The sequence below is a fragment of the Haliotis rufescens genome, unplaced genomic scaffold (assembly GCF_023055435.1).
Source record: "Haliotis rufescens isolate VD_foot unplaced genomic scaffold, xgHalRufe1.0.p SCAF_4, whole genome shotgun sequence".
In the NCBI taxonomy this organism is placed as follows: domain Eukaryota; kingdom Metazoa; phylum Mollusca; class Gastropoda; order Lepetellida; family Haliotidae; genus Haliotis; species Haliotis rufescens.
The window spans coordinates 38548659-38562867 of NW_025964112.1; the positions used below are offsets into that span (position 1 = coordinate 38548659).

The 14209-nt window shown below is 43.0% G+C and overlaps 1 protein-coding gene across 1 annotated transcript; it reads right to left on the bottom strand.

Moving 5' to 3' along the window:
• Positions 1-8472: 8472 nt before the first annotated feature.
• On the bottom strand, positions 8473-13333 carry LOC125372261 (SPRY domain-containing SOCS box protein 2-like). The gene is made up of 4 exons (XM_048381562.1): positions 13318-13333; positions 12624-12633; positions 10462-10631; positions 8473-9065 (listed from the first exon to the last, which is right to left on the bottom strand). The coding sequence occupies exons 1-4, from the start codon at positions 13331-13333 to the stop codon at positions 8473-8475; spliced, it is 789 nt and encodes a 262-aa protein (XP_048237519.1).
• Between the last annotated feature and the right edge of the window lie 876 nt (positions 13334-14209).

The window sequence follows — 14209 nt, forward strand, 5'->3', positions numbered from 1 at the left end:
ACAGCTGAGAATAGTAATTGGACGGTAAGAGTTTGAGTCAGAACGATCTCCTTTTTTCTTATATACTGAACAGGGGGCACGGGTGGCGCAGTCGTCTAAGGCGCCCCGATTCGCTGTGCAGAGTTGCGTCCCTTGGGCACGCCAGAAACCTATGATTGTGGGTTCGAATCCCGGTTCGCCGGTTTCTAGGTTTGTCAGCACCATACCCGTGCTCGTGGGTTTCACCGAAGTGGTAAACGTCTGAGACCTGCCTCACTTCGGGCTTTCCTCCCACATTAAGCTGACACACCGCGATATAACTGGAATACTGTTAAAAGCGGCGTTAAACACAACTCACTCACTCACACAATATACTGAACAACAAAAGTTCATGTGACATTAAATAAGATTTAATGCAAAGTTATGTTTTTTACCAAATCTGAAACAATTTCGGTTTGCAACAGATAAGACTCCTGTAAGTGTTCAAATGGTTTAATTTGCCTTACTGACTTCAGAAAATGCGTGATTTCATAAAAAAACATGAACATGCCAAAATGTCAATTTACAAATCAGTAGCGTGTGTGTCCACCTCTGTTTGCGATGCAAGCAACACATCTTCGTCTCATGGTATTGACCAGGCGTCGCAGAAAGTCATGTGGGATATCTGTCCATATCTGCTTGAGCATGTTTCGAAGTTCCTGGAGTGTCTGTGAAACACGTGGTTGACGTCGAAGGCGCCGATCCATCTCATCCAACATGTGCTCGATTGGTGAGAGATCAGGGGAGCGAGTCGGCCAGGGGATGACATTCACGTTTTGTTGAAGAGAACCTGAACAAGTCGAGCAATATGAGGCCGGGCGTTTTCATGTTGAAAGGTAATGCCTGTGCCATGACGACGCAAAATCGGTGGAACGACAGGGCTGATGAGATTGAGATTTCCTTCTACAACAATCAAACGGGCCCTCTGTCTTGCTGTAATCCCACCCCATACCATAACGCTGCCGTCCCCGAACCGATCTTCTTCCATGATTGATGTAACGTTCATCTCGACGTAAGTACACTCGAATCCGTCCATCGTTGTGGCTGAGACGAGAAAACGAGACTCGTCAGTGAATAGAACTTGTCCCCACTGCATGGCCGTCCAGCGTAGACGCTGTCTGTACCACTGTAGACGTGCTTGACGGTGGTTTCCTGACAAAATGGGACGTCTGGCGGGTCTTCTGGCGACAATCCCTGCACATCTGAGGCAACGACGTACGGTTTGTGAAAATATTCGTCGAAGGCCAGGGATGCTTCTTGCAGTCACTGTTGCTGGCTGGAATCGATTTTGTAGGTGTGTGTTCGAATCCAGTTGTCTTGTCGATTATTGGTTACGCGTGGCCTCCCACTCCGAGGATGGTCTCTGACTGCATTCGTCTGTTGCCAACGTTGCCATAAACACCAAATGGGTTTTCTGTGGACGTTAAATTGTCTTGCAACATCACGTTGACTCGATCCTGCTTCAAGCATACCAGGGGGGCACGGGTGGCGCAGTCGTCTAAGGCGCCGCGATCCGCTGTGCAGAGTTGCGTCCCTTTGGCACGCCAGAAACCTATGATTGTTGGTTCGAATCCCGGCCCAGATTATGTTTCTAGGTTTGTCAGCACCATACCCGTGCTCGTGGGTTTCACCGAAGTGGTAAAGGTCTGAGACCTGCATCACTTCGGGCTTTCCTCCCACATTAAGCTGACACGGCGTGATAGAACTGGAATACTGTTAAAAAGCGGCGTTAAACCAAACTCACTCACTCACTCAAGCATACCAATGGCTCGCAGACGCTCATTTTCGGACCGGCGTGGCATTTCGTAATGTTGGATACATGCGTAATAAATGCGTAAAGTGGTTGTTGTCAGCACGATGCTAAACAATGCATATTGAATCCCGTTAACGCACATGTTTTAATACCCATTCTTGGGTAGTGAAATGCATGGGGCATGCATAAAAGTCAACGTTTGCATGAAATGTATTCTTTTCTGTACATGTACTACAATATTGAAAACCAAACTTTTCTTGTTTGAAAAATACACTAAAATATTGGTGTCACAGGAACTTTTGTTGTTGAGTATATATAGGTTTTATTATGCCGGTCGACCACGCCTCTGGTATGTAGCCTGTATTGAGAACATTGTTAAAGATCAAAAGATAAAGAGGACCCAAAGAATCTAGTATCTATCAGATAGTTGTTTTCAACGAAATCAAAGCTGTAGCTTTATTCCTTGTTAGTCTTTATAATGCAATATTTAATGTTATTTCATTATTCAACATGCTTGTATCCTAGTTGTTAAAATGATAATTATTTTCATTATCAAAGTCATTTTGTGTATCATCTACATCAGTATTCAAGTTAGAAAAGTATTCATAAAATACGTCTGCATTGGGTTGCGTTTCAGTATCATCGTTAGATTTTTGGTTTAACAAACTCCAGTATTATTTGGGGAATGTTTAGAACGATCACGTAACAACTGACTTGATGTATGTTTATTTCTGAATTTGTTGATTATTTTCTTATCTAATTTGGAATGTTGTGTAAAAGTTAAGTTCATTTTTGGGGGTTCTTTTCTTTAAAAATAGTTTCCTTGACTTCTGATACTGTTTGCGCTCTTCTCGGCATTCGTAACTAAACCACGGTTTATGTTGTCTGTTACTCGATTAAGAGCCAGTTGCCTTTACACGCCGTACACGCACAAGTATTGCGTGCGCGATGTCATTGACAAGACTGTCGATCACATTAGGCCGTGGGCTATGTATGACCAACGAGCACCCCCCCCCCCCTCCTCCCCCACACACATACACATCCAAACCCCACTGTTTTTTTTTAAGCCCATAAACATACTAAACATAATTTTGAATGTTAACAAGATGATTTGGGACGAACTTGTTACAGCCTTTCAAAGTATGGTACTACATGCCTTGTTCTCGCCCTTACGCTGGACAATAGATGATTAATGTTCACAAGATGACCAGCAGATGACGCACTTGATTTAAATAAGAGAGAAATAAGAACATTAGCACAAATAAATCGACTCATCTTGTAATTATGAGAGTTTCAAAATACACATTTACATTAAGAGTTTCGGGTTAACCATTCTTACAATCTCGTATTATTATTACAGATAAATACCTTCATTCTATGCGTCTACGTGCTGGTTTGCATGGTGCCATCGCCTCTGGCTTAGATCCACTCTTGGCACGTCCGGTATAGGAGCGTTTGTTTTTATTCATTTTGTCATCTTGTAGCGTCGCATCGGCACTTGGTCTACAGCTTTCAGCCACACAAGACATATTTTATATTCTGGCATTCATCTGTAGTTTGTTGCAAACCCTGTTGTCCTTAATTACTAGTTATTCAAGCTTTGCAGTTGTCAATTTTGTGGAATTTTACTGGAGCATTACGTTTGTATATACTGATGTCGTCGTGACTGCTGTCGGTGGACTGCATTACAAGTTACATTTGGCATCTTGGGATACATCCCAAATTATAAATTATATAGGATAGGGATGCCCGCTTTACAGCAGGAAACAATTTATCCATTCTGCTTGCTGATTGCTTAGTGTCCGCTTTACAGCAAATGGTCAGCTTGCCAACAATAGTTGCTCTCGCTCATTATTTGGCAATGGTAGTTGCCTGGCAGCGCTAGCTGCATAGCAACATGGGTTACTTGTAGTTGCAGGGCAGCGGGTGCTGCATTGGTAAGGGTTGCTTGGCAACGGTAGTTGCAGTGCAGCGGGCGCTGCATTGGTAAGCAACATAGGTTGCTTGGCAACGGTTGTCTTAATTTCAAGCCCGGCCTAATGGGGTCATGTCCTTATATAATATATATTAGGTCAAAATGTCTGAAAGTGACAAGTGTCAATATTGGTTCAAGGCAGTGAAAAAGCTGGGGTGTGGTGGGTGATTGGGCGTGGGAGGGGTTGGGTATGGGGTGATTGGTATGTGTAGGGGGAGGTTAATATTTTACGGCTACAGCTGCATAAGACCACCACCCGCCCCTGATCGACTTGATCATTGGCTTGCCTTTGCGTGTGTTTATGACTGGTAGGATACTCAGATACGCAGGATACGCTCACCGTTACGTGAACATCTGGAATCATCACTATTTGATAGTTATCCATAATCACATGCCCATATATAACCGAGGAAAAGAATGTATGCATTCATGCTTGATGGTGGATAAATATGAAACGAACAAGAAATAGTTATTGGATGGTGATGTATTTGATACGGGTATCATAGCTGTGCTTTGAACCTTTTGAACTTTCAGTTTGCACCGTTTCCGCGACTGTTTTCAGCCCAGTCACGTTTTTATAACGTTTGTAAAACCATCGGAAAAATACACGAATTTTCTTATGAATGTTCAAAGGGTTTTTGTCGCATATATTTTTAGGAAATTACATGTTCTAATACAAACACACACTTGGACATTATGAGAAATATAGTGTTAAAACAGTCCAACAACATCATTTAGTCAAGCAGCGTTCACCAAATGCAATGATGTGTCAGTCATATATCAGCCGTAATATCTGCAATCTTTACGGATTGTATGTATGCTTCATCTTGTCCTTGTGAATGTGTGTCATTGTGAATGTGTGTCATTGTGAATGTGTGTCATTGTGAATGTGTGTCATTGTGAATGTGTGTCCTTGTGAATGTGTGTCATTGTGAATGTGTGTCATTGTGAATGTGTGTCCTTGTGAATGTGTCCTTGTGAATGTGTGTCCTTGTGAATGTGTGTCCTTGTGAATGTGTGTCCTTGTGAATGTGTGTCATTGTGAATGTGTGTCCTTGTGAATGTGTGTCCTTGTGAATGTGTGTCCTTGTGAATGTGTGTCCTTGTGAATGTGTGTCATTGTGAATGTGTGTCATTGTGAATGTGTGTCCTTGTGAATGTGTGTCATTGTGAATGTGTGTCCTTGTGAATGTGTGTCCTTGTGAATGTGTGTCATTGTGAATGTGTGTCATTGTGAATGTGTGTCATTGTGAATGTGTGTCCTTGTGAATGTGTGTCATTGTGAATGTGTGTCATTGTGAATGTGTGTCATTGTGAATGTGTGTCCTTGTGAATGTGTGTCCTTGTGAATGTGTGTCATTGTGAATGTGTGTCATTGTGAATGTGTGTCCTTGTGAATGTGTGTCCTTGTGAATGTGTGTCATTGTGAATGTGTGTCATTGTGAATGTGTGTCATTGTGAATGTGTGTCCTTGTGAATGTGTGTCCTTGTGAATGTGTGTCATTGTGAATGTGTGTCATTGTGAATGTGTGTCCTTGTGAATGTGTGTCATTGTGAATGTGTGTCATTGTGTTGGGGCAGTGGGGAACTTTGTGATAAAAGCGATCGCTCGTCACGCCTAGGGTCCTGGCTCGATTCCCATACGTTTACAATGTATGAAGCCGATTTCTGTTTCCCCCCGCCGTGATATTGTTGGTATAGTGCTAAACGCGGCATAAAACCTTTCTCACACCGATATGCTCCGAAATGTGTGCCTGTCTTCACAAATCATTGTAGCACCCATACGTTGTACTGAACCTATATTAAGAGTGGTCGCAGCACTTGATCGTCAGTTAAAAGTACCGTTAAATATTAACAATTCAGCAGAAGTAAATTTACAGAAAACGTTCACAGATGAAGACACGGGTTTCCAGCACAAAATCAGAATCTAGTATAGGGAGGAGGCGGAGAGAGTGGGAGCTGGAACGAGGCATCTTCTGATGCAGCGTCCTCAGTGGCTGGGTCGTGGGTCCAAGCTTGTGCACGTCCTGTGGACACGAAATTGAAAAAATAAGTTGGTTGGTTTGTTGGTTAACGCCGCACTCAGCAATATTCCAGCTATATGACGGCGGTCTGTAAATAATCGAGTCTGGACCAGACAATCCAGAAAAAATAAGTCAAATCTCATATGTCATATCATCTTCCCGAAGAAAGTCAGTTAACTCTCCCACACTCTGGGAAGTTGATTTCATCACATAATCTCAATTTTCTTTTATTAGTAGTTTCAGAAGGGGATTGTTTTAAACATTGGTATTACTTGGTGAGTGTTTAGAATTTACTCGAAATACGCCTCAGGATATTGGCACTATAACATGAAACGTCAACGCCAGAGGTTATCCAGTCTCGATTATCCGCCGAAACAGTTGACATTTGGCGTAAAAGGCAAAATAGCACGGAAAAGTATATGAATGGATCACTGAAAATCAGCGATGACACCAGGTGTTCGCAAAAAGTGTAAGCAGGTCCTGCCCAACAGGGGGCACCCGCCACTCACACAATTTGGACCGCCTCCGTGGCCTAGTGGTTGAGCGGAGAGCGATAGGTTCGGGGTTCGATCCCCGGCCGCGTCATACCAAAAGACGTTAAAAGATGGTTGTTACCCTGTCTGGCGCTCGGCATTAAGGGGCTAAAACAAGTACTGGTCGGCTCGGAGTCAGTATACTGTGTCTGAGTGGGGTATTCATGTTTAACTGCGGCATGGTATCTCAGTGAGCTAGCACTATAAATTGGCATCAGTCCGGACTAGTACAAGCAGCCACACACACACACGTGCATACACGTCGCTATGTAAGTGCAATAATATTGGACGCGACGTTAAACCCAATTTCACCTCGCCTCACCTCACTCACACAATTTACATAAAGGAGTGTTTTCGATTGTTGCCTGACGCCGTGTACTCATACCACACGACGGCGGCCTGAAAACATTCGTGTTTTGACCAGATAATCAAGTGATGCACCAGATATTTCGGTCACACAATAGCGCATTTACTGATCTTATTGACACAAAACGATAGGTCAAGTTTGAATTTCGTCAGATATTCTGGTGCTTATAAGTAAAGAAAAACCTTCAAGGAACATATGATTTATATCCATCTTTGTTCATATTTATCACAACTTAAGCGGTATCCTAAAAACACTGCTGTTAATGTTTTGAATGAACAGAGGAAGAATTTGTGACGTCATTACTCACGCGTTGCGATTGACTGATACGTGGCTCGCTTGTGAAGATCCAGTTCTTCGGGCTTCGCGCGGTCGGGGGTGGAACAAGCAGGAGGTGTGGGTGTCGTCATGGCCGCCGCAGCTGTATTACGCATGGCACTCGATATGGCTATGAAAAGAAAGAAACGGAAATGCATTATATTCCTGACTTTTGTTGTATTACTCAAATTATAGTGAGGATATTATTACTATTCCGTTTTGCTCTGAATTGATAAGTTGTATAAGTTTATGTACATTTTAATAAAATTATCTCAGGATCCCTATCAAAATTTGTTTGTTTGTTTGTTATTTAACGCCGTACTCGGCTATATTCCAACTATATAACGGCTGTCTGTAAATAATCGAGTCTGGACCAGACAATCCAGCGATTGATTCATGAGCATCAGAATCAGAATCAAGATCGGTATCTCGACATACACAGCCACCAATCTCATCAAATCAGATCTGGTTCTCCGATACGATACCTCTGAGAGATATGAGGACATCTCCAAAGGAGATCAACCGATGAACATTGGGGCTTCTAAATTCCAAGTGGGGTGAGCGGAAGCATTCACACTAAAATAACTGTAGCAAACGAACTTAGACGGCCTTTACCGAATGTACATATTGAAGGTCGCGCAATTATATCGTTGTAGGTATCTTGCACGCCCTGTTGTATTTTAGCTCTGTGGAATCAACATTCAAAAGGGGGTACCATCGAAGACATATTTGTGTCCTACGTGGGTCTTCGTTTGCTAAAATCGACAGTTTCGAATTGTGGCGATACACAAATGAAACTGGTTTTTGACATCTGACTGGTTCAAGAACCAACGCATCCTTCATTTAGAGGTGTTCTCAGATCTGAACACAGAGAGGTATATGAGAGTTTGTTTGTTTGTTGTTTAACGCCGCACTCAGCAATATTCCAGCTATATGACGGCGGTCTGTAAATAATCGAGTCTGGACCAGACAATCCAGTGATTGACATCATGAGCATCGATCCACGCAATTGGGATCGATGACAAGCATCAACCAAGTCGGCGAGCCTCACCACCCGATCCCGTTAGTCGCCTCTAACGACAAGCGTAGTCGCCTTTTATGACAAGCATGGGTTGCTGAAGATCTATTCTAACCGGATCTTCACGGGTCATGAAAGTAAAAGATCAGATTTTAATGGAATTGACACAAACACGTTCACATTCTTAAAATGACCCTAGGGGCGGTGGGGTGCCTAGTGGTTAAAGTGTTCGCTCGTCCCGCCGAAGACCCGAGTTCGATTTCCCACATTTGTACAATGTGTGAAGCCTATTTCTGGTGTCTCCCGCCATGATACTGCTGGAATATTGCTGAAGACGGCTTTAAATCAAACTCACTCACTCTAAGAAGGACGCGTACTTTATTTCACCTGCATACTCAATCACTCACTAAAATGACCCGATCTTCATTAGATCTGAAAGCAACAATAGGGGTTAGCTATGACAACACTTCTAATGGAATGGCCTACCAGAACCTCTGTAGAAAACTTGCAGTCGAGCCATGGACACGTTGGCTCCCACCATCACATATAGGGGTTGGTTCAAGTTATGGATGTTTTCCGCCATCACTCCCCAGTACTCGTTGCTGGACCCGAAGCCCAGCTCTCCACGGTCCATGTCAACATACATGAAAAACCTCTCAGGGATGATGTCCTCTTCGTTTGGTGGACACCTCCTCCCCGGCGCTGAGTTGTGAAATATCGTCTTTTTGGCGATGTCAAATCCCCACGAGGCTGCTGTCATGCCAACCAAAGTGACCTTCCCCTTAATGAACAATGGCGTCGTGGCAGTACCCACACCAACTGATGCTGTGACTCCTCTGTGGACTTCCGGCCAGATGACCTCGTACATGTGCTTACCATGTGACACCCCACGTGACCACTTGGCGCCAACTGTTATAGGGCGTCGTGAACGTTTACGTTCTAGGGTGTTGCTGTCGACAATCGTGATGCCTTCACCAGCGAAGGCAAATCCATGGATGGAGAGTTCCGGGTCAGAGGTCGCAGTCAGTGTCCATGGAGGTCGGGAGAGAGTCTGAACCAGTACTATAATGAAGACAACATGACCAGTTGATACGAGGTTTGAACCAAAATAATATCCGAGATAAATCATGTTTGACAATCGCTTTTCACTCTTAAATAATACATAATACAATTGAGAGTGGCGTTCGCTTTTATCTTAAAAAATAACATTTAAGGGGGTAATCTACACCTGAATCCTCATCATATTGGATCTCTATTTGCTAGTTTCTCTAGTTCATGTGACCATCACATAACAAGAAAATTTGACAGCAGATGTGACCCTAACCACCATGTATGATACGACAGGATCCTTTTGTCCACCGTGGATTGTTTGTTTGTTTGTTATTTTACGTCGCACTCAGCAATATTGCAGCCATATGCCGGCGGTCTGTGAATAGTCGAGTCTGGACCAGTGATTGACATCATGAACATCGATCCACGCATTTGTGATACGATGACATGTATCTACCAAGTCATCGAAGTCAGACCACCCAATCCCATCTTCCCGCGGCAAGAGAGTGAATTGACTATAAACCAGTTTCCACCCTTGCCGAATTATAGAGTTATGTTTTGGCTGGACCAACGAGTCTATGCATAGTCCAATCAAACGAAATCGACACCCGGTTCGTAAACTGCCGTCGATTGCAGGATTTGCAGAGCATGTGCACAGACAACTCGGCGTAAACAGATATTTTCCAAATCGTTTTTAATCAAGGTGCTCACCTTATTTAAAGCACTTCGCGAAGTAAGACCCGTTTTATCACAATATAGATTTTGATTATCGTTCGGATCGTCTTGACTGGGTGCCGCCATTTTGTTTGACGCAAATGCAAGGGATATGAGGTGGAATCTGATTGGCCAAAAGCAAGAACATAGAAGGGACATAACTCGTACTAGACACTTGAGTTTTTCAGTCAGTTAACTCCCTTGCATCGGAAAGATGACCCGATCCCATCAGTCGCAACTTACGACAAGCATAGTCACCTTTTATCACCGTGGTATCATGTGATTAACGGAATAAGCCGAGCGAACCCGAATGCTAAAAGTGGTTCAACTGCGATCAGTCATTTTGATTTACGCAACAATACATGTTTTATATGTTCGGAATCCTTGGCTTTGAGTTGAGATTTCTCCGAGTTAGAATTGGTCTTCTGCAACCCATGCGTCTAACGGGATGGCTAAAGGGGCGACTAACGGGGTCGGGTGGGCAGGCTAACAGAGTTGGTTGATGCATGTCATCGCATCCCAACACCGTAGATCGATGCTCATGACGTCAATCACTGGATTATGTTGTCCACACTCGATTATTTACAGATCGCCGTCATAAGGCGTTCAACAACAAACACACAAGAAGTAGAGATTATTTATAATTATGGAAACAGTTTTTGTCGCTTTTATTTGAGTAATGGAGATAGACTACCTTGGTTAGCAGTGTTGAAGTGCACGACCCGGCCTGATGCTCGTTGTGCGGAACAGATATAGCAGGCTGCGATGGCGAGGACACAGGCCATGATGAGGAGGCAGACGGTGATGAGGGCGGCGTAGCCGACGTCCACCCCTACATCTACCCAGAAGGAGGGGTGGCTATGGCTGGGGAAGGAAAACACGGTCACACAGCTTTCACGTTGATAGAAACATTTGACTAACACATACACGAAGTCACGTCTTCATAAAACCGCTTTGGAAAAGATGGCGGGAGATGTAACCATTCCGAGTCTGTTTGGTATTTGATAAGACTCAGCATTATTTTGACAGACATTTCTTTAATAAGCACGTCTGTGACAAAGTTTCGTCTGTCTCAGTTAAGTTGCATCATTTGAGCATTGTGAAACGAATGGGAGTGTGTGCTGAAATCTGATTGGTTGAAAATGAGATTAAATCGGATTCGAAGCCCGGAAAAATCCTGGAGCATTCACTGTGCATGGATACTTCATTGAAAAGCATTTTGTTTTCAATACCAATTTGAAACATGTGCCATTTGGTTTGGCAAAATGTACACCACGTTAATTAGATATAAGTTCGCGTAATATTTATCATCACTTCGATGATGACTAATAACTGTAGTATTATACAATGTTGATACACATTCCGGACTTCGAATGCTCAATGAAAGCCGCTAAAAGGCGACTATGCTTGTCGTAAGAGGCGACTAACGGGATCGGGTGGTCAGACTCGCTGACTTGGTTGATGCATGTCATCGTATCCCAATTGCGTGGATCGATGCTCATGACGTCAATCACTGGATTACTGTAAACTGGACTTTTAAAGTCGGTTTACTCTCTTGCTTCGGGAAAATGGGCTTTGAGTGGAGATTTCTCCGATTTAGAATTGGTCTTCTGCAACCCATGCAACGGGATGGCAAAATAGGCGACTAACGGGATCGGGTGGGCAGGCTAACTGAGTTGGTTGATGCATTTCATCGCATCCCAACACCTAGATCGATGCTCATGACGTCAATCACTGGATTATCTGGTGCAGACTCGATTATTTACAGCCCGCCGTCATATAGCTGGTATATTGCTGAGTGCGGCGTTCAACAACAAAACAAACCAAACCAATAAAAGCCGCAAATCTGATAACACATATATTTAGGTAACGTCGTCGGTTCAAATAAACTTTCGGGGCCTCGAATATTCTATAAAACCCGCAAGGGTGATACCACTAATGTTTATTAGTGATTAACCAAGTGGAAACATCCAGTGGAGAATTACACCATGCATATGTTAAAAACAAGCAAAGTCTTTTGGGTTGGTATGAATAGAGACACATGTGTTAGTAATAACTTAAGCTTATATTTTCCCGACAATGAAAGACTTATGTCAAATTGACTATAAAGCAGTATACATTTTCCTATAGCCATGTTAAACAGACAGACAGACAGACAGACAGACAGAAAGAGTGACAGACAGACACACACACGCACACAAACGTCGCTATATAAAACCCATTTCCCCTCATAATTCATTCACACAGTAAACTTCAGCGCCTGGCCAGAGCCTCAATCGTGCATGGAATGCCGGCGTACTCAGGAATACATCAATTTCCCTATTGTCTGAGGTTAAGAAAACCAATTAATAACTGCAAACAATATAGCGTTCTGTGAGACTGGGCCAGGTCCACACACTGCTATACCACTGTATGAATAGAATGCATGGCTACTGCAAAACACAGACATGTAGACTATGTCAGACAACACCACTGACCCACATTGTGTAATTCTTTATATGAAATAGGATTATGATACATGTCAGTAACGCAATCACAGAAAATGGTTCTGAATGTGATTGATTTGTTTATACCGAGATGGAAAATATACCCTTAATCTGACGATTGTATGGAACAGCATTGCAAAACGGGAACTAGAACATAGAACTGACACTAGGTACCGTGTGGCTCGAGTTGTGGGTGTCGTGAAAGTGGGCAGAAAATTAGTGTTAGTGGTGTAAGCGTTTTATAAACAGAAGCCAAATGATTCTGTTTATTATGATTGCACTTTTTAAAATACGGTTTACTAAAGAAATGTCAGCAGGTAAAATATATCGGCCTAGCCGGCTTATGAACAAATGTTATATTAATACTTACCACAGAACACCTGGGAAGAAAATTAAATGGCATGTAATGATGTTTAAAGTTTCAGAATAAAACCATCACATCAATGGTATATATCGAAGCATTTGATAATTAGACAAAATTAAATACGTAATTTAAAACACATATTACATGTTGTATTCATTCCTGACAGGTAAAGATTTAAGAAGAGAAACCTAAACTTTGATTTCAATGAAGAAAATATTGTTTTAATTACCTTTGATTAAACCTGTGAGAACCAGAACACCAGGAAAGAGTGTCTTTATAGCCATTGCTGTTCATGCCATAGTGGTTCATGGGTAGTGTAGTGTGCCATTTGCAGTTGGGACCAAGCTGAACGGGCACGGACACAGCCGAGCGTTGACAAATGATTTATGTTTGAAAACATTTCTGTTATGAACTAGTGGCAGTGAACAAGTTTTGTTTCGTTTGTACATTCCCGCAATAGTGTAATTCGCATTTGCTTTTTAAAATTATTATCCATCAGTCAGCTGCCGTTAGATCAGGAGGGGACATATTCGTATCAAGAGGACTCAAAACGGGACTATATGTAGCCAGGGGTTTAAAATTAAGATTATGGATAAATATGTAAATCGGAGTACGTGGTCGATGGGGACTACATATCTGGATGAGATGCTAAGGTATGGTTGTCACAATGTATCAATACCATTGTTCATCTCACTGGTACCTTTCACTGGTACCATGACTAAGTCCTGTGTTGGAAAAAGCCGTCGCAACAGTGTACTAGTTGCCATGAGGTTCCTCCATGAGTGCACTATATTTCCAAACGCTCATCTTTTCGCGAACACCTGGTATCATCACTATTTGATAGTGTTGAATAGTCGGAATCGTACAATCGACTATGTTGTTGGCAGAGATTTCTAGTGAATATGGAAAGGGTTTTGTCGCTTGTATTTACACTTTCAGTAAGATGATTTTTTACATATGACATAAGTTATCATACCAAGTTATCTACTAGCGGTTCAGAACTACATTCCGACATTGTCATGCCACTAACACTCCTCGTCCCTCATTTAGTCGACATCGAGTAAATGTCTACATGGAAATGCATGTGTATTCACATCCAGGGTTAGCGAGTTGGGTTTAACGCCGCTTTGAATTAAAGTGGGAGGAAAGCCCGAAGTGTTGCATGCAGGAGGTCTTACCATATGGTGGAGGGAGTGTCCTGGTGTGGGGAGGGATCTTTGGGCAGGAGAGGACACCGCTGGTCATCGTTGACGGAAACTTGACAGCTCAGCGTTACATGGATAAAATACTTCGTCAAGTTGTCCTACCATTTCTCCAACAGCAGCCACATGGTGTCATTTATCAGCATGACAACGCTAGAGCCCATATAGCCAGAATTGTCACTAACTTCCTCGCAGCCAACAACGTCAACGTCCTGCCGTGGCCTGCACGCTCACCCGACATGTCCCCCATAGAACACCTCTGGGACTTGATGGATCGTCGTGTTCGACAACGACCACACTCTCCAGCCAACCGGCAAGAACTGATCTTGGCCCTCCAAGATGAATGGCGTCAAATCCCACGTGACCTCATCAGACGACAGACTTTTTGTG

What these genes read in the sequence shown, in the direction of transcription:
- LOC125372261 (XM_048381562.1), bottom strand. An exon ending in CTTCAACACTGCTAACCAAG is followed by an intron (nt 9,066 to 10,461) that starts GTAGTCTATCTC and finishes TCTTCATTATAG; the next exon opens with TACTGGTTCAGACTCTCTCC.